This window comes from Anomaloglossus baeobatrachus, chromosome 3, assembly GCF_048569485.1.
Source record: "Anomaloglossus baeobatrachus isolate aAnoBae1 chromosome 3, aAnoBae1.hap1, whole genome shotgun sequence".
In the NCBI taxonomy this organism is placed as follows: domain Eukaryota; kingdom Metazoa; phylum Chordata; class Amphibia; order Anura; family Aromobatidae; genus Anomaloglossus; species Anomaloglossus baeobatrachus.
In genome coordinates this window covers 416,649,426-416,671,390 of record NC_134355.1, presented here as the reverse complement: position 1 = coordinate 416,671,390, position 21,965 = coordinate 416,649,426, and the positions used below count along the sequence as shown (strand labels likewise).

At 41.4% G+C, this 21,965-nt stretch overlaps 1 protein-coding gene across 2 annotated transcripts in view; it reads right to left on the bottom strand.

Annotated features, from left to right (window-relative positions):
• CSMD1 (CUB and Sushi multiple domains 1) overlaps window positions 1–21,965 on the bottom strand; it is a 2,926,925-nt gene that overhangs the window by 947,956 nt on the left and 1,957,004 nt on the right. For both annotated transcript variants that reach the window (XM_075340315.1, XM_075340314.1), the window contains exons 11-12: window positions 18,174–18,277; window positions 15,147–15,259 (exon numbers count right to left, since the gene is read on the bottom strand). In XM_075340315.1, coding sequence (XP_075196430.1) covers window positions 15,147–15,259; window positions 18,174–18,277 — 217 coding nt within the window. The remainder of the gene's footprint in view (window positions 1–15,146; window positions 15,260–18,173; window positions 18,278–21,965) is intronic.

Here is a 21,965-nt window from a genome sequence, read left to right as displayed (position 1 = left end):
GACGGTGGGTCAATATGCCATCCGTTTTCGCACCTTGGCTTCGGAACTCGGGTGGAACAATGAGGCTCTAACCGCCGCCTTCTGGGAAGGACTCTCAGGTCGAATTAAAGATGAACTGGCTGGTCGTGACGTGCCGTCCACCCTGGATGCCCTGATTACCCTAGCGACTCGAGTGGACATTCGCTTTCAGGAGCGATCCAAAGAAGTGTCCCGTGAGAGACGTCCGATACGGCATTCCTCTCCTCCGCAGAAGCCCGCCGTACTTCAGTCAACGGCATCTGGTGTCTCCGTCCACGAGCCCATGCAGATCGACCGTGTGCGGCAGTCTGAACAACGCCGAGCAGAGCGGCTCGCCAAGGGCCTCTGCTTCTACTGCGGAGAGGGCACACACCTTCTACGCTCCTGTCCAGAGAGGCCGGGAAACTCCAAAGCCTAGGGTTGGTAGGAGAGGCCACCCTAGGAGCTGGGACTCTCTCAGACCCGGTTATGTGGACTGTTCAAGTGGCAACGGGAGAGACGCGGTTCACGGCCGAGGCATACCTCGATTCTGGGGCAGCAGGCAATTTCATCCAGCAGGCCACGGTGGACAAGTACCAGGTGCCTGTTACTCCACTCGACAAACCCCTCGTGATTGCCTCTGTGGATGGGAGACCCCTCACTGACACCATCTCGTGGATCACCAAGCCGGTGGAACTGCGTATCGGTGCCCTGCACACCGAGAACATCGCTCTCTACGTCCTCCCACACATGTCACATCAAATCCTGCTGGGACTCCCCTGGTTACGGACACACGAACCGTCAGTCAGCTGGGGCACTGGTGAAATCACCCGATGGGGCTCCTCTTGCCACGAGAACTGTCTGAAGACCATACAACCCATCCGACGACCTCCGGTTCCAGAGTTCCTACCAGGACTGCCCTCGGCCTATTGGTCCTTCGCGGACGTCTTTGACAAAAAGGAATCTAAGGTACGTCCGCCACATCGTCCTTACGATTGTGCCATCGACCTGCTCCCGGGAACTACACCACCTCGAGGACGGATATATCCGCTGTCTCCTGCCGAAACAAGGGCCATGTCTACCTACATCACAGAGAACCTGGCAAGGGGATTCATTCGGAGATCCTCCTCTCCTGCTGGAGCAGGCTTCTTCTTCGTTAAGAAGAAAGAAGGCGACCTACGCCCATGCATAGACTACCGGGGATTGAACCAAATCACCGTGAAAAATAAGTACCCCCTGCCGCTCATCCCCGAATTGTTTGATCGGCTTAGAGGAGCTCGTGTGTTCACCAAGTTGGATCTTCGGGGTGCCTACAACCTGGTCCGCATCCGCTCTGGGGACGAATGGAAGACCGCGTTCAATACTCGCGATGGGCACTATGAATACTGTGTGATGCCCTTCGGCCTGTGTAACGCACCAGCAGTCTTTCAGGAATTGGTGAACGACGTGTTCCGGGACCTTCTCTACATCTGTGTGGTGGTGTATCTTGATGACATCCTGGTCTTTTCTCCGGACCTCCAGACCCACAGAGAGAACGTGCAGCTGGTACTACAACGACTGAGGGAAAATCGTCTGTACGCCAAGTACGAGAAGTGTGTCTTCGAGCAGTCTTCTCTTCCCTTCCTGGGTTACATCATCTCCGATACCGGACTGCAGATGGATCCGAAGAAGGTCTCTTCCATTCTCAACTGGCCTCCTCCTTCTGGACTGAAGGCAATCCAACGCTTTCTGGGATTCGCAAACTATTACCGCCAGTTCATCCCTCATTTCTCGGCTCTGACTGCTCCTCTCTCCGCCTTGACCAAGAAGGGGGCTAATCCCAAGGACTGGTCACCTGCAGCCGACGCCGCGTTTGGCTCTCTGAAGCGGGCATTTGCCTCCTCCCCTGTGCTCCACCGTCCGGAGTTAAACCGACAGTTCACCTTGGAGGTGGATGCCTCCTCCTCGGGAGCCGGAGCAGTGCTCATGCAGAAGTCCTCCTCCGGGAAGATGGTGACTTGCGGTTTCTTCTCCAAGAGCTTCTCAGCGCCTGAACGCAACTACACCATCGGGGACCGAGAGCTATTGGCAGTCAAACTGGCTCTGGAGGAATGGCGCTACCTTCTAGAGGGAGCAGTGTACCCCGTGATCATTTACACGGACCACAAGAACCTGGAATACCTGCGGTCCGCTCAGCGACTGAACCCACGGCAAGCCAGGTGGTCCTTGTTCTTTGCCAGGTTCGACTTCCAGCTCCATTTCCGACCTGCGGACAAGAATGTACGCGCAGATGCCTTGTCCAGGTCATTCCTGCCCATGGAACAGGAGGAGGAGACATCCCAGCCCATCATCTGTCCTAGTAAGATCATTCCGGTGGCCCCTGTCACCCTGGCCCAGATACCGCCTGGGAAGAACTATGTCTCTGAGACTGACAGGCAAAAAGTGTTGCATTGGGGCCATGCCTCGAAAACAGCCAGCCATGCTGGTCAGAAGAGAACATGGAGTACGATTGTACGTCATTACTGGTGGCCATCCCTTCGCATGGACGTCGCTTCTTTTGTCTCAGCCTGCTCCTCTTGTGCCAGGAACAAGACGCCCAAACATCTGCCATATGGCCGTCTCCTGCCTCTGCCTATACCCTCAGTTCCGTGGCAACACATTGCGATGGACTTTATTACGGACTTGCCCCTGTCCTCCGGACACACAGTCATATGGGTCGTGGTGGATCGGTTCTCCAAAATGGCTCATTTCGTCACTATGGCTGGACTGCCCTCTGCCCAGGAACTCGCTGACGCCTATATACAACACATCTTCCGCTTGCATGGCTTTCCATCACACATTGTGTCTGACAGAGGAACTCAGTTCACCTCCCGCTTCTGGAGAGCCCTCTGCAAACATCTGGGAGTGACTCTGGACTTTTCTTCAGCCTACCATCCTCAGTCGAATGGCTAAGTGGAACGAGTCAATCAGATCTTGACCTCCTTCTTACGTCACTACGTTAACGCCCATCATGACGACTGGTCCACGCTTCTTCCTTGGGCTGAATTCTCCCATAACCACCACGTCAGTGAGTCCTCCTCCAGCTCTCCGTTCCATGTCGTTTACGGACTTCAGCCTTCCGTCCCATTACCTGTATCCTCTGCCTCGGATGTCCCTGCTGCTGATGCTGTAGCCCGTGACTTTGCAACCATTTGGGACTCTGTCAAGGCGTCCCTTGGACGTGCTTCCCTGCGGATGAAGAGACACGCAGACAAGAGGCGTCTGGACCCTCCGTGTTTCTCTCCAGGAGATCTCGTCTGGCTTGCTTCCAAGTATGTCCGATTGAAGCTACCTTCCTACAAGCTGGGTCCTCGCTACATCGGGCCGTTTAAAGTCCTCAGCAAGATCAATGAGGTCTCCTACAAGCTGCAGCTCCCGGCCACGATGAGGATACCCAACTCTTTCCACGTCTCCCTGCTCAAGCCGGTTGTCCTTGGTCCCTTCTCCGCTGCTGCCAGTTCGGCTCCTCCTCCTATTGCCGATAACGACATTTATGCAGTAAGGGATATCGTGGCCATGAAGACCGTACGGGGCCGACAGTTCTTCCTGGTAGACTGAGCAGGGTATGGTCCTGAAGATAGGTCCTGGGAGCCCCGGGAGAATGTGGGTACTCCGCTGATCCGTGCCTTCCTGTCCCAGTTGCGGAGAGGGGGGTGTGGGGGGGGTACTGTCACGCTCTCCGGGTCCCCTGCTCTGCTCCCCGGCTCACCTGCCACGCTCCCCGGCTTCCCTGCTTCTCTCCCCGGTCTCCAGCCTCCATTGCCTGCGGTCTCCAGGTGGCCCGGTCCCCGCTCCCGGCGCCCGTCGGCTACACAGCCCCAGCCCGGCTCTCCTGCTTCCTGCTCACCGCTCCCTGCCCTGGCTTCTGGCACCCGGGCCGCGCGCATGCGCATTAGGGCGCGCGCGCGGTCATTGACCCTTTCTTAAAGGGCCAGCGTCCACTGACAGGAAATTGAGCACACAGGTACAGGGTATAAAGGGGTTTAGTGTCCAAGTGGGCGGGGCCTGTTCTTCATGTTTCCCAAGCTAGGAGTCAGGTCTCCTTGTCCCTGTGATATACTCACCTCTCTCTCTTCTAGAGCCGATCCTGCCTTGCCATCCGGTCCTGCTGATTCCTGAACGCTGACTATCTGCCATCCTGTCAGTCCGTACCATCCCTGATCCCTGTGGTGACCCGTCCTCACGCTCCATCGGTTCCGGACTCTGCCTGACAACATCTCGGCCTCCGAACCTGAGCTCCGTCACCCGGACTACCATCAGTGACTCCGTGGTCCCAGGGACTTCTGCATTCTACTCTTGTACACTGACTGTCCTGCTACCTGTAGTGCTCCGGCTACCGGACCCCTTGCCTTCATCAAGGAGTTCGGCCCAGTGGATCCACCTCCTGGGTCTGCCCGTCCACCTGGCCCTAACACCGGTTTACTGATTCCCTCAAGCAAAATATATTTTAATCCATATAACACACTTAAGTTTGACTTTTTCTGAGTGTTGCTTCAGTATCATAATATATTATGGCCAATTGCAATGAAAAAATATATCGACAATGCCAACCTCTCAGGAAATCCCTTCCAAATTCCAAGTGTTCCCTTCTCCAGAGGTTTTCTTGAAGTAAAGTAGTGTACACTTCTCACAAAGCAATAACATCTATAGAATACTGTTTGGGTTTAACGCAATTTGGTGTTCAGGAATCAGTGAAAAAAATAAGGAATATGCAAATGATTAGTCAATCAAATTAATTGGGATATATTTGTATCTGCTACAAAATATGAGACAGCAATTTTATCAATTGTGGTAAATATAAACGTATGAAGTCCATAGACTATCCCATATGGAAGAATAGAGATCTTTATCTTTTCAAACCATTGCAAAATTATAGTATGTTCATTACTAATGCCATTAGTCTAAGATAATAATAATATAATAATAATATAATAAGTTTTATTTCTATAGCGCCAAAATATTCTGCAGCGCTTTACAATTAAGAGGGGACATGTACAGACAATATGAGACAATACAAAATAACAAAATTAAGATACCAGGAGGAGTGAGGGCCCTGCTCATAAGCTTACAGTCTATGAGGAAATAGAGGAGACACAAAAGGTTAATGGGGGGGAGAAAAGCTTGTCATATATGGTCCAGCCATCGATTTAATAGGGTATTCAAAAGCAGCTGCATGAACCCGTCGGTGAGAATTTATACAGGTACAGGGGACAAGAACTGGAATTAAATTATTTGAATGGCAGAAAGGGACTAGATTAGATCAGGGCAGTGAGGTGATAGGTTAGTCTAAAGAAATGCATTTTTAGGGCCCGCTTAAAGGTGTGAATGTTGGGAATTAATCGGATTGCTCTTGGTAGTGTGTTCCAGAGCATAGGTGCAGCTCGTGAGAAATCTTGATAATGCTGCCATTATTATAAAAAAAGCCACATACAAGGATGACCAAGAACCACACAAGGCCCTAATCCACTAGTTGAATAAGACTGCTCCTGAAAACTCACTTTGAAATATCGTTTGAAATAAATAATAAAAAACTAAATTGATGTTTATCCTGTGAAGTAATACATTTTAAACTAATCTAAATGATGAAAATATCATCATAAGTATATTATTCAGTGTAAAAATAAAGTAAAATTAATTTTATTAAAATACACATTAGAAATAATTGTCAACTTAAATGATGTTTGATCATTACAGTTTAGATACACTCAAATTATATTTGGAGAAATACATTAGGAGCGGAGTGCAAAATTATTTTATAAGATTTTATTACCCTACATTGTTTCATTTGTATGGGTTTCAGTGCTGTATTTCCTTTGAAGATACAGCAATGAAAAAATATCTTCTGTCAGTAATTCATTATTAAAAGCTCCAGGCATTTTGAACAATAGTTTCAAATCTGTCCCATGAAAAGGAGCTTTTGACAAACTACAAGACCAGAAGGACTTGGCTGACACATAGAGAATGCTCACATTAAAAGGAGCTGTAAAGAATAAAGATATGAATAACTTCTTCTTGTCCTTTACATGAACTAAAGAGAAAAAAACATAAATAAAAAAACTGCATAAAAAAGACATAGATGTATTTTAGAAGTGATGTTCAAGGCTTTCAGGGCTATTTTTTGTCAAAATATTTATAGCTTTTGGAATGTTTTTTCCATTGCACTAATGTGCACAACTACAATGCCAAACTTTAGTAGCTATATTTCGCTAAGAAGAAAATATGTTTCTTCCTACATACTAGAAGCATTAACATAGCTAGCGAGCATGCAGGCTGCTATGTCACCCGTTTTTCTAATCTCAAACACATGAAGTAACGTTTTGTTCATGTCATTTATCCCCTGGTACTTTAAAGTAACTCCAGCACCTAAGGCCATTTCCTCTTTTTTTGTGTCTATATTTGAGATATCCAAAAAAAAAAATCCCTGTAGACTGTGACATTTGAAGCAGAAAACATTGCTTGAAGACCTATTGCTCTTCCCTGTAGCTTTTCTTAAGTCAACATATATTATCTACAGCACAGGGTGACACAATTACATTGCAAGGCTTCCTTGTACAATAATTATTTATCATGATACAAGATATATTCTTGCTGCAGGGTAAGCACAAAAATAGAATCAATCCACTAATGTTAAGGGTGAATATTAATAATGCTTATGATATTTAGGCAATAAAGATTACAAGACTATTTTAATTACTATTGTCTTGAATAATGCTATTTTGAGAGATTTTCTTTTTTCTATAATAAGACTTTGAAAGCTTTTTAAAATTTCTTCAGAGGGATCCCTAAGGTCTCCTGTCAGTCCTCCTCCTAGGAAAAAAACAATAAATGCAGTACCATGCAATTCTCAATGCAATGCGGGCCCCAGGTATTACTTTTCTTATGGCTTTGATCAGAAATATTTTAGTATGCATTTTAGTATATTCTCAATGTTTTAGAAAAATTGAAGAAGTTGAAATTATATGCTAATAAGTTGCACGTTTAGCGGATAAGCACCTACTTGCACTTACAGCTCCCCTGCCTCATTGACCTGCCTATCAGATACAGGAGGCAGGCAGTGGGTGGGGAAAATGATGCAAAGTGGTTGAGATTGAAGTGCATGCCCACCCACTGCACTTGCAACTCATTACCATACAATTTTAACAATTTATTTTCTATAAAAACAAAACATTTTTACCATAAAGGTGAGGATTTAATCAGCATTAAATAACCTTTACATAAATTATTTTTCTTGGGGTATAACATTTTTTAAAATAGGTTGTCGTTATTGTTTGTGATTAGGGAAATAATAGGACTAACACATAAAAATGTAAAACAACATTTTCGTATTAATGCAAATAACATGCCATTTTTTCTAAGGAATGTGATAAGGTCTTTGAGTCCATTGATGACTATTACAGTGGAACCTCGGTTAATGAGTAACCCAGTTAGCGAATATTCCGCTTGACGAGCAAATCTTGCTGTAAATTTGTAACTCACTTTACAAGCAAGCTTTGTCATACAAGCAAAATACTCACCGCACAAACTTCCGGTTCTGTACTTTCACCGCGATCTGACCTGCTCTTACAGTCTGCACAAACACACGCAAACACGCACAAGCACACACAAATAAACACACATAAACACACCCAAACACGCAGCACACACACATATTATGCTCACCTTACCTTCCGTTCCATCGCCGGCCTCATGGTTCTTATAGTTCGCCGCTACCGGATGTGTATCAGTAACCATTGCGATGAGGGTGGAACTGCCGCTGTCAGCCGCTATTCAAAGGCAGCGCGCTGACCAATCAGAGGCAAGCGGCTCTTGCCTTTGACATCAGTGCTCTGGCAGCGGAAGTTCCTCCCTCGTCGCGATGGTTACCTGATACACATCCTGTACCGGCAAACTGCAAGATCCAGGAGGCCGGCAATGGAATGGAAGGTAAGGTGAGCATAATATGAGTGTGTGTGTGCATGTTTGTGTGTGTTTGTGCGTGTTTGTGTGTGTTTGTGCATGTGTGGAATGGCACAATAGGGGACCAGGATGGGACATTTAACAAGTTGTGGAATGAATTGTTTGCATTGCAATGATTTCCTATTGGAAATCTTGCTTTGCTAGATGAGTAACTTGGTTAACAAGCACACTCCCAGAACGGATTGTTCTCGTTAACCAAGGTTCCACTGTATAGATATTTAGCAATTTGGGCATTATTCAGGGCTGTCTAAAAGTAGCAAAAAAGTGGGATTAAAATATAACTTTTAATTTACTATCTCAAAAGGAAATCATTCCTAGTGAAGTACACTTAAAAGCAATTGTATTAGTAAGTATTAGTAAGCTAAAAATACAACTATCCTTGAAACATACTCTATATAACCATTAAAAAGAACAGTGGATGTATCCAAATGACCTTATGAGGTACAGATGATAAATAAACCTCATTAGAAAAGTATCAATCTCACCAGGGTCAAATGGAGAGTCCTCATCTATTCAAATCTGAATTCACACTGATGAAAATACAATTATAACCGGCACCAGCAAGACAAAAAGTGCTCTCCTATATACACCAGGCTTGTCTCCAATAGGACTTCCTTAAATCTCAGTTAACGCCGACACCTGTCTGAGTCACAGGATCAGACTCAGCTCCACTACCATTCCTGGCCACCAGAGGGTGCTCCAAAACAGCACCCACACAGACGACATTCACAACAATAGCCCCCCCTGAGGAGGGGTCACCGAACCCTTACAAGAACCACCGGGTCTGTCAGGATGGGCATGATGGAAGGCACAAACCAATCTGTCAGTGTGAATGTGAGAAGCAAAGACCCAAGAATTGTCCTCCTGACCATAACCCTTCCACTTAACAAGATACTGGAGTTTTCATCTATTAAGACGGGAATCAAAAATTTTCTCTACCTCATACTCCAGATCCCCTTCTATCAACACAGGATCTGGGGGTGCCGCCGTGGGAACCACTGGCTCCACATATTTCTTTAACAAAGACTTATGAAAAACATTGTGAATTTTAAATGACTCAGGAAGAGCCAATGAAAAGATACGGGATTAATAATTTCCAAAATCTTATAGGGCCCAATAAATCTAGGCTTAAATTTAGGCAAGGAAACTCTCATAGGAACATTCCTGGAGAACAACCTAACCATGTCCCCCACTTGGCTGGGGACCAGCTGTCTTATGTCGGTTGGCAAACCTTTGAGCATTCTCCTGGGACTGAAACATTTTATCCACTACTTGAGCCCAAACCTGCTGCATTCTCTCCCCCACAGAATCAACTCTGTGGGTAGGCAAAAACTTAAGTCGTCATACCCTCTGTTGTCAGGTAGGGATGCACTTTTCATCAAGGGATTGTTAGAGCCCTCCCCTCCACACGTCCGTTTGTAGTCATCCTGACCCTTCATGATTTTTTATTTTGTATTTGTTTGATTGGGTGTATTTTTTAACCATAATTAATAAAGGATTATATTGTAAATGGGGATTTGAGGTCACGTTCGTCCTTATTAGTACTCTGCCCGACTATATTATTTTTCCTTGTTGTTAATACTACTATTGACCACTTAAACATGATTCTACATTCCTATTACACTAGTTGCTTACCTAGTAATGACATGGATATTTATTCACTCTTGAATTTGTATAATATACTATATGTTTCAGTTTTGCAATAACAATCAAAGAGGCATGTTTATTTTTGCAATACATTGATATTTTCTATATCTAACCCTTGGTTGACAGCAAAATTTCAACATTTTAGTCAACAATATATTGCTTAGATTGCATGTCAGGAACCATGCTAAGCTTGTGCAATATATTAGTGGTTGTACTCCTAATTTCCAATTAAGTATACATGCCAAATTACTTAACTTGTAAAAGTTAGAAAAATTCAATACCCAGCAGACTAAAGTAATACATGTTGAAGCTCAGATGTATAAAAACAGTATACTGAAAAGCTTCGAACATGAGTTTAAGTTGTCCGGTTTATTGTATTCATATTTGTACTGTTAATTAAAGCTAAAACTGTAGAGAAGAGTAAAAGATCTATTCAAATATTTGATAGTATAGCTTCTGTAGGTGGAACCAAAAACCAAATACCCCTGCTATTTGGGAGAGTCTTATAATTCTATCACCAGAAATTACCTCTAAATTTTAAAAATAAATGGGAAACAGATTTTGGCCAACCTACTGAGGAAGACTAGATATTGATCATGCCATCTATCACAACTGAATTAAATTCATAGGATATATAAAAACATGATTACGCTCAAGTTTGACTTATTGTGAGACTCGTCCTCTACTAGGTATAAAACAGGTGGGGCATATTTGATGCCCACGTTTTCAGAGCTCCTAGCTTTGGAACCATTCTGAAATGGGTGGGCTTATCAATAAAGCTATCATCTTCACTGCAATCAATCTAAGTAATGTTGTTCATGGTATTTTCTGATTTGGAATCTAAAGACACAATTATATATGGGATAAAAAGCCACACTGAGCCTAAACTACGAATGTCAATATTTCAAAAATGTGGATATTTGTGATAAAAAATGCATACAGTAGACATAATGCACTTCCAGATAAAAAAGTTAAGGGCGATACACTGGCTAAGGGTGAGCTCCCGGATTCATAACTGCTAACATAAATTAAAGGAAAACAAAAAATTCCGGAATATCTTGGTGCTGACCATGAGGTACCTTCACATAAACCTATTCCAGGGCATTCTCCTCTGGGCTTCCAAGACAATATGAAATATTTAAGGTTGGTGCTAAAAAAAACCTAGGTATATATTTGGGTGTCATAATTATGATTTTATAAACAAAGCTTAACACTAAAATCTGTACTACTTCTGGACAGACTATATGATAAAGAGTGAATTCATGCCTGAGGTCTAACAGATACACTTTTGAAGTCTAGTCTTAAAAACACTTAGGGGTACTTTGCACGCTGTGACATCGCAAGCCGATGCTGCGATGTCGAGCGCAATAGTCCACGCCCCCGTCACAGCTGCGATATCTTGTGATAGCTGCCGTAGTGAACATTATCGCTAAGGCAGCTTCACATGCACTCACCTGTCCTGCGACGTCGCTCTGGCCGGTGACCCGCCTCCTTCCTTAGGGGGCGGGTCATGCGGCATCACAGCGACGTCACACGGCAGGCAGCCAATAGCAGCAGAGGGGCGGAGATGAGCAGGATGTAAACATCCCACCCACCACCTTCCTTCTGCATTGCAGCTGGGACGCAGGTAGGAGATGTTCCTCGCTCCTGCAGCTTCACACACAGCGATGTGTTCTGCCGCAGGAACGAGGAACAACATCGTACCTGTCGCTGCATCGGCATTATGGAAATGTCGGACCCTACACCGATGATACGATAGCGTCGCTTTTGCGCTCGTTAATTGTATCAAAAAGGATTTGCACACTACGATATCGACTGCGACGCCGGATGTGCGTCACTTTCGATTTGACCCCACCGACATCGCACCTGCGATGTCGTAGTGTGCAAAGCCCGCCTTAGAATTATTCTTTCAACAAACACTGGATACCTCCACAAGAAAATGGGAGAGAATGGGTTTTGTTTACTTTTTGTATGTACTGTATATTTTTTTCTTTTTTATTTGTCTCACCTTTTATTTTGAAAACCTCCATCAAAAATGCAAAAAATAAAATAACAAAATAAAAAAAAAACATCCCTGCTTTGTCTTTCTAGAAAGATACAATTTATCAGATGAATATTCTGGCTTAGTAAAGACTTGCAAACAAAAGTATTCAACAACTGTTGCAAAATATTTTTAACAGCAAAAACAACCACAAAAAAACAAGAACAATTTTTATAGTTTGACATAACTAATATAACAAATGCTTTCTCCAAATGCAATACAAATTAAAACTTTTAATAACTCTTTCAGTCTCAGATTTTTTTTAATCACCATACAGTAATGCAAGCATCTGTATACGTAGTAGAGCAATCTTTTCTAATGCTCATTGCCACTGTTGAGGTAGCAAGCAAAAGTGGACCCACTGGATCACAGAGGAAAATGGGCTTACCTTTTATTTGGAGGGGATTAACTAAGCACCTGCTATGAGGCAGATGCCTTGTACCACTCCCAGGGCGGTGACCAAGACTGTGACAGCTGACCCCAGGACAGATAACTGAAACAAGTATGGACTCAGGTGCAGGCGGGTACAGGCAGGATGGCTGAGGCAGTGAGGAAGATGGGTACAAAGGTATGATGGACACAGCAGGGACATATAAATATGGGAAAAAGCACTCAGGAATAGGTAACAGGACCAGAGCACAGGACCTAACAATAAGCTAGCAGACTGGAAGACTGACTAACTAAAGGCATTGAGCAGGCACCTTCCCTTGTGGGAGAGTGCCTAAAATGCCTATTGCCTCTCAGCCATAGGTTCAGAGGCATTTTTTGGAAATAGCATGCCGACCCTTTACGAAAAGGGCAGCTGTGCGCGTGAACACCCTATGGCATGCACTGGCCCCAGGAAGCGGAAGGAGCAGGAGCACATATGACTGTCAAGGTAGTGAGTTAGTCAGTGTCCCAGCGGGCAGTGCAGGGATGCTGGCGCTACGCCTCCTGCAAGCCAGACACAAACATTTGGCAGCGATTCTGCAAAATCGTATCCTACTCTTCTCAGGCATTGGCCTCCAGTACACTAAGATTGTTGGGTCTTGAAGAGACTGGACCAAATGTTAAGAGAACAGATCATTGATTGCACAAGTAAAAATTCTACAAAAAATGCAAAGACATAAAATGATCCTATATAAAGAACTGAAAGCATTATAAGCAAGTTCAAAGATAAATCAACACTGGCTACACGGCTAGCACATGGCAAAAAGAGGGTGTTATCACCACTTGCCACCTGTTTTCTGAGGAAACCTGTGGTAAAAACATTCCAATATCAGTAATTTCAAGGTTTGGTGATAGCAGGCACTGATACTTCACTTTTCACAGTATGCACCATGCCAAAATTATAAAATTAACAACAGTTCTGGCCCAAAAAATACAAGGAGCGTCAGCTGCAATTTGCTCAAAACCATTTTTATAAGCCACAGAAGTTATAGGACTCTGTGGTGTGAAGTGATGAAAAATAAACTGGAACTATTTGTGTCTTTGGATTAGCACTATTTCTGGAGGGAGAAGAATTAAAAATACACTGATGAGAACACCAAGCAAACAGTGAAGAATAGCAATGACTAAGGCTGGGTTCACACATAGCGACAGAGACAACAACGTCACTGTTACGTCACCATTTTCTGTGACGTAGCAGCGACCTTGTAAGTCGCCGTTATGATCGCTGCTTAGCTGTCAAACACAGCAGAAGCAGCAGCGATCATAACATCGCTACATGTGCAGAGAGCAGGGAGCCGCACACACTGCTTAGCGCTGGCTCCCTGCTCTCCTAGCTACAGTACACATCGGGTTAATTACTCGATGTGTACTGCAGCTACATGTGCAGAGAGCAGCGCACACTGCTTAGCACTGGCTCCCTGCACTCCTAGCTACAGTACACATTGGGTTAATTACACAATGTGTACTGCAGCTACATGTGCAGAGAGCAGGGAGCCGCGCACACTGATTAACGCTGGCTTCCTGCTCTCCTAGCTACAGTACACATCGGGTTAATTAACCCGATGTGTACTGCAGCTACATGTGCAGAGAGCAGGGAGCCAGCACAGGCAGCGTGAGAGCGGCAGAGGCTGGTAACGAAGGTAAATATCGGGTAACCACCTTAATTACCCGATGTTTACCCTGGTTACAGCTTACCGCAGCTGCCAGATGCCGGCTCCTGCTCTCTGCTCACTTCATTTCGTCGCTCTCTCGCTGTCACACACAGTGATCTGTGCGTCACAGCGGGAGAGCAACAATAAAAAAAATGAACCAGGGCTGTGTGTAACGAGCAGCGATCTAACAGCAGGGGCCAGATCGCTGCTTAGTGTTACACACAGCGAGATCGCTAATGATGTCACTGCTGCGTCACAAAAACCGTGACGTAGCAGCGATTTCGGTAGCGATCTCGCTATGTGTGAAGCACCCCTAAGTCATGATGCAAGTATGTTTTACTTCCTTTAGCACTGGATACCAGCAGAGTATAGAGGGCAAAGATCCATTTCATCAAGAATAAGGAAATATTGAGGAAAAAACATTATTCCTTTAATGAGGTATTTGAACATATATTGGCCATTCCAATGCCAAACGTACCTCAAAATCCGCCAAGGCTTGGTTTCAGAAGAAGTCCTGAATAATTTTTGTATATCTATCTTAGTTACACTAAATTGAACATCATACAAATTATTTGATGTGATTTGAAGAATGGAGTTGCAGCTTGGAAAACCAAGAATATTAGTGAACTGGATGTCATTGCCCATGAATAATGGGTTCAAATTTCTCAAGAATGCTGACAGAAGCTAATGCCTAGGTATGCCTCATGTGTGCTGCAGATTATACTAGTAAAATGGTGCTCTGCTAAAAACTAAAGATGATTTTGATGAAGAGGCTGAATAATTATGAGATGGCAGAAGTAATCAAAAATGGCATTTTGTGCTAAATTTGGTGATATCTCTTGTTTTATCAGTTGTATTGAGCAACAATTGGAATAAGTCTATGTGAACTGATAAACAATATAGTTAATAGATTATTTTTTTCTTCTGATCCTAGCCATCCCATGGTAGGTTTTTGTACTGCTTATGATCTAGTATGGTGTAGGATATTGGAGTTTTTAGGTATTTTATAGCTTCTTACTTAATTCATAATAATACTATATATAATCTGAAAACAGAAAGATCCACTTATGCTGTGTACTTGTTTTTATTGTATCATAGAATACTGCACCTAAAATAAGTTTTATCTTGGAATAGATCCTTTATGTATTGAGTTTGCTTGAATATTGAAAACATAACCTTGTAAGTCTTCTACATGTGGCATGCAAAACATGCCACAATTTGTTACATTTATGTAGTACGTGCATGCCCTTTAAAAAATGATACATTTATGAACGAAACAATAATATGACATTTTATATAAATCTATAGAGTGATTGAGTTAGCTATTCATATTGAACAATTTACATGGTTAATTACGCATTTTTATTCAATAATGTTTTATGCATACTAAATATAAAATAACAAACCTTGATAAATAGCTTTAAATCCTGGCGAGCCAATACTGTCATCTGATTGCAAGTGAAGCCACATTTGGTTGCTCATGCTGACAATGAGATCTGGCACACTAGATCCTGTAAGACTGGACACAGTATAAAAATAAGATAAAAGTGATTGGCTGCAATAGAAAGATATGATTTTATTTTAAAATAATAAATTATATACAAAAAACTGTTTCAGTTTAATTACATTTTATTTTAGCTACTTCTTTAACATTTTATTTAAATTAAATACACACTAGAGCTGATCTATTACTCAAATTGAAAAATAATTCTGTTGTACAAGCATTGTTTGAGATTTATTGTATGTTTTAGACAATATTGCAAATCAAAAAAGGTCTGTTAGGAGTCTTGACATAGAAAATAGCCAGATATCCCTCCGGGAAGGACCTAGCCAAGGAGTGGCTCTTTTTAAGGAGACCACGATAGCCACCATATTAAGTGGCCCTTTTAGTCAATATCCAACTCTTTGACGAGTTTAAAGATATGACAAAGGAAATACCAAGGCCAGGTATCCATCCACAGACAGCTGTTTCGGGGTATTGCCCCTTATCAGTGTGGAGTAGGATTCTGGTTATTTTCTGTGTCGAGACTCCTAACAGAGGCTCCACGGACCTTTTTTGATTTGCATACTTCCCAGGGGGCAATGCACCAAGGATTTCACTGTGTTGAACGCCTTTGCTGGCTGCTGGCAGTGTTTTCTCTGGCTGGTCTCTCCGACATCAGTGATTGTTTTGTCTTGTTAGACAATATTGAGCATTAATTGATGAGGACATATTTTTGTTTAAAAATGTTCATGGTTTAAAATGCACACTTTTTGAGGTGAAACAATAGTCCAAAAGAGTGCTAAAATTCACTTTAGACAGTGTAATATACTAATAAAAAGGTTTCTCAAGAATGATGGGCGGACTCAAAGATACCAGGAATCGGCGGGTCCATCTTGGTTTAAAAAAAAATCTGGTTCACATTCGAAATTGATCCCAGATATGTGGCCGGATGACGGTCCCCAAATGAGTCTATGGGGACCTGAATCAGGAGCTTAAAAATGGTGTTATATGTGATAGGGGAGGAGCGTTATACTTACCGAGTCTCCCGCGCAGCTCTAATGCTACATCCGGGGCTGCTCATTAACTTCATACATATTCACTGCTTCCCCCGCCCACTGGCAGTCCATGTGTTTCTGATTGGTTACAGTAAGACGCACTACCACCACATGTGACAGCGTGTATGACTGCAATCAGAAACACTGTGTGTGGATGCATCTCTATTGCTGTAATACCAAATAAATAATAACATTGGCATAAAGTCCGTCAGATTATGATACCCAGCATAGAAAATCATACTACTACAGGCTGCAGCCCTCAGCTTTGTGATTATCTTGGCTGAGTATCAATATAAGGGGGACCACATGCAGCTTTTTTAAATAAATTACGTAAATAAATAATAAAAAAAAACCACTTGGTGTCCCCTCCAATTTTGATACCCAGCCATAGTAAAGCAAACAACTGGGATCTGGTATTCTGAGTTTGGGGAGAACCATGCTTCCCCCCCCCCCTTCCTGCCTAAAAGTAGCAGCCTACAGACAACAGGGGGAACTAAAGCTAAATAAATACAGGGAAATTCTATCCATTATATCTACCCAGTTGTTACTGCAGGGGATTGTGGATACTAAAGGGTTAACATGAAAAATATACAGTTACCATACCTGTTCTGCCGTGGGACCCCATTGACGTACGTTTCATGGTATTACTTCCTCAGAAGGGGTTCCCTTCTATATTTATATGCTTTCTAGCTTTAGTTCCCCCTGGTTTTTTTTGGAGCTATGGAAATGTAAGGGAATCTTTGTGACTTTGTATTTCATAAAAGTCTCATATCTATGGTAGTTGTTGATTTATTGTGGACAGTTTACTTTGCAGACCATATGGCAGATCATTGATTTTTTTAATTTAATAGTTATAGTGCCTTTACACATAGATTTTCCATATGGTGTGCAAAAATTTAATAATTAGTAAACACATTTTTTTTTAAATATATAATTAGGTTTAAACGGCTTGGTGAATTTTATGATCATAATTCATGTTTAAATTTTGAAAGTTACTGGTATATGACAAGTAGCTGATTTCTATAAGACTAATATTTTATTTAGTCCTCTAATGAATTATTAATCACTCTATTTTTCTATCTCATCAGAGAAATTGACAAGTTGAACATTTGGAGATCAATTTTTTTGAGATTTTCATTGATGCAATCAATAAATTTAAAACAGCCTAATCAACATAGGATTGATTCTGTACATGTAATGCTGCATATGAATGTCTCCGTTTCTGCTTGAATTACTGCTCATAGGGTTAATTGTTTTTCTGAAGCACTTGAACTTTAAGTAAATAATATTTATTTTGGATTTTTATTATTGATATAAATATGCAATAAAAAATTATATGAGCTGAGCATCAGGAGACCAACATCTGGAGATTGTTATCCTATCAAGAGTAAATTATTTGAGTATAATTAATACAGAACTGTCTCCAGTTGGATTGTTGTCAATATATTTGTATCATTGCTAATTTTGATCAAAGTCATAAAGGTGTTTTTTCAAATCTGCCTGGGTACAGTGTATTTTTATATAGCTCTCTTTTTTTTATATTGTTATGTGTTTGTGTTGTTTAATAAAATTGTTGATATTTTAAATGGGGTCTCTCTTGTTTGCTTGTCTTGTTTCTTTAAATTTATCATCAATCAGAAACTACTGTGAGAAACATAGTTTAAGCGGAATCAGAAACGGCTTGAAGTTCGAATTTCTTGCACAAAATAAGCCAAATAATATTTGGTGTAAACTTACACAAGGCTGTCTGAAGGTGCATCAAATTTTCAAACAACAAGAGCTACTGTAAAAAACCTGAGACATTTTTATACTTTTTTTTAAAGACAAACCAATGAATCTTACTTGATATTCCTTGTAAACATGGTTAATCATTTGTTATGAAAAGCATTACTTACACATATAAGACCGATCGTGTGTCCCCAACTTTTCCACCATCTCCTACAGTCAAAGTATCATAGCCTCTTTCCAGCTCAAATACTTCAAAAGAAATCTTGATAACCTGATGAATGGGAAGAGAGTAACACATAGTAAAAAAATCCTTTTGCATAGAATATAACTGACCATGTCTTAATACAAAACTGATTAAGATCACATGCTGCAGACAACTGAAGAAATCATTTTTAAAATATTCTTTCACTTTGGTCAATAGTATGTCAGCATTAACTTTGAGACATTTCAAAAGGAGGTATTGATAAAATGTGAAGTAGTGATTCATTTGTAACCCCCTTAAAAATCCATGACATGCTATTTAAGTCAAGGGTCATCTCCCTGCCTTTGATGCGGGCTCGCACACTAAGCCTGCATCTCTCCCTGCACAAGTCGGCTGATTTAATCAGCCTACATGTGCCACTAACAGCCATAGGTAGAGCCGTGCCCCACCCGGGGTTGTTAACCTTTAAAATGCCACTGTCAATGGCGGGATGCCAATGAGCTGTCATGACAGCCAAGGGTCAGATGATGTCCCATGTCTCTCATCTCATTACTCTTATGAAAGCCAGCCTGTGACTGACTCTCATATGAGGCTGTGATTTTTTTCAGTATATAGCAATACTGAAGCATTGCGGTATATTGAACATGTGATCATACTATTGCAGGTACAAATCCCCTAAGGTGACTATTAAATAAAGTACACAGTAAAAAATAATTGTTTTAAAAAATATGAAAATACGAAAAAAAAATGCAAGTTATAAGCACCCCTCTTTTACCACATTAAAAATCAAAATATTTAAAAAATAAACATGCACATATTTGGTATCGCTGCATTCATAAAAGTTCAATATATCAAAATAGAAACTAAATTAATCTAATTGGTAAACAGCTTAAAATGAAAAATAAAAAATAAAAACACCATAATTGCAGTTTTTTGGACCACCGCAACAGCAGAGAAAGATGTAATAACAGAAGAACAAAACATAATATATAACTCAAAACAATATCAATAAAAGCATCCCCTTGGGGCATAAAAAGCAAGCTCTCAAACAGCTCTATATCCCAAAATTGCAAACGTTACAGCTCTCGGAAAGCCGCGTCATAAGCAAGTTTTTTTTTACTGTCTGAATTTTTGTTTACCACTTAAATAAATAAAAAAACATACATATTTGTATTTGCATAACCATACTGTCATGGAGACTCATACTGCCAGGTCAGTTTTATTGTAAAATGAACTGTAGAAATTAAAAAAAAAATAGTGTTGCAGAATTTCACTTTTTTGCTATTTTACTCAACTTGGAATTTTATTTCCCGCTTACATCATATGATAAAATGGATAATGTCATTCAAATGTAAAACTCACCTAAAAAACAAGCCCTCACATTGCTATAATGATGGAAAAATAAAAAAAGTTATTCCTCTTGGAAAAAGGAGAGATAAAAACAAAAGGGCAAAAATAAAAAATTGCCCAGTTCTTAAGGGGTTAAATACAATGTAACTTTAATTCATAATTCAAACAAGATTATTAATTTGTATACAAATTTGGATAAGATAAATGCACTGTTAAAAAATAACTTGGCATTTAAAAAAAAAATAGATTCAACTGAAGATAAAGTGGTAATCTGAAGGTTAACAATGTTTTAAACATGACTGTCCAACTGGAACAGTGACTACAGGGAGAAAATTAAATATAGTCTCCCTGCAGCAATGGTTCTAGTTTTTGGGGCACAAATGACTGGAATCAAGTGGCTGTATGGAGAATAAAATTTTCTTTTCTCCCTGTAGTCACTTTTTTAGTTAGTCTGTCAAATAAGTTTAAAATGCTACTCACCTGTAGACTCTAAAGGCTGCTTTACACAAAGCTATATCACTAGCAATGTCGCTCATGAAAGCACCTGCCCCTGTTGTTTGTGTGTCACGGGCAAATTGCTGCCCGTGGCGTACAATATCGCTAGGACCCGTCATACAAACTTACCTTCCTAGCGACATCGCTGTAGCCGGCGAACAGCCTCTTTTCTAAGGGGGCTGTTCGTGCGGCATCACAGCGACGTCACATGGCAGGCGTCCAATAGAAGCGGAGGGGCGAAGATCAGCCGTATGAAAGTCACGCCCACCTCGTTGCCGGAGGATGCAGGTACGGTGTTGTTCGTTGTTCCTGGGGTGTCACGCAAAGCGATGTGTGCTGCTACAGGAACAATGTACAACCTGCGTCCAAAAACAGCAACGATATTTTGGAAATGGACAACGTGTCAACAATCAGCGATTTGCTAAGTATTTTGTATCGTTAGCGGTCGCTCGTACGTGTCACATGCAACGACGAGTAACAAAACTCTAACAAGGCCAGATGTGCGTCACGAATTTCATTACCCCAACGACATCTTGTTAGCGATTTCATTGTGTGTAAAGCCCCCTTTTCTATGGCTGCAGGAAAATAGCATTTTTTTAGCTTTCCATTATTAGATTTTATCAAATTATAATAAAAACATATAGTAAAGTATTATAAAAGCACTGTAACAATTTCATAATAAAGTCATGAATTCTTTTTAGATTTGGAGACTAGTCCCTTTGAAACAAGCTTAACTTAATTGCTCCGATTCATACTTCTATTTTTTAAATTATGGTTGGAATTAATGTATCATCATCAAATTATTGAATTAAAATTGAATATGAAGTTTAAAAATTAGACACACGGTGATCCACTTGGTAGGTTTTCGGCATGAACATAAGAATTTTAATAAATGTTCAGCTAATTAGTGAAAGACTTCTTTTCTTTTCAAGGAAGCATAACTAATGCCAGCCGAGTTGTTGTACTTTCTTGACTTTAATGTTTTCAGGGTATAAGCAAGCTGAGAGTTTCAATGATTATGTGATATCTGAAGCTCTGTGATGTTAGCACTGCCACTTCAAGTGCTTCTGGCATTAAAGACTTATATTGAAGTGTAATTTTTTAGGTTTTGTTTTAAAGACATTTCTCATAAGACATAACATAAAACAGATGTCCATTTTAAATTTGTGGCTAAAGTAATTTCATTTAATTTACAACAAATATAGTCTATTATAAATAACTTTTTTTGTTTTTATTTTTTACATGACAACCAAATAAACATATGATAAAACCCCTTCCCTCATCTTTCTTACTGCTAGCTTTTTTACCTCAAAGCAAAGCTTTAAAATTACTTTTTTACACTCAGAAAAGTCTTTATGCACATTGCAGAGCCATGTGCAAGAGTTCTGCCTAGTAATAGGGCATTTTATTTGCAGGCATGTTTTTGCCACAGAAGGACCTGTAAGTGTGGTTTAAAATTTATCAACCGATCCTGACTAGTAATGGGCAGACCTGGACTGTAAAAGTCCGGATTCTCACAAGTTTAAAAGAACCCAAGCACTGACTCTGGGCCCAAAGTTCTCAGGGAACACTGGGTAACAATCCGGGTCCAGTCACCCAGGTAATAAAGGAAAAATCAAATAAAATTGATAGAAAATAAAAATAAAGCAAGTGCTTCAAAATTACCAGTCTCAATGTGGCTGTACACTGATCATTCTAGTTCCTTATTATCTTCATGCATTTGCAATGCATCCCCCACCCACTGCCAGTCTCCTATTGGATGCAGTCAGTCAGCACCTCCACATTGTGTAACAGCGTGTCTGACAACTTTTAATCAGAGGTGCTGTCTGTGTCTGGATTGGTGTAAAATAAATAACTAATTTAGAAAATTGGCATAGAGTCCCCTATTTTATGATACTCAGCCATGATAAAG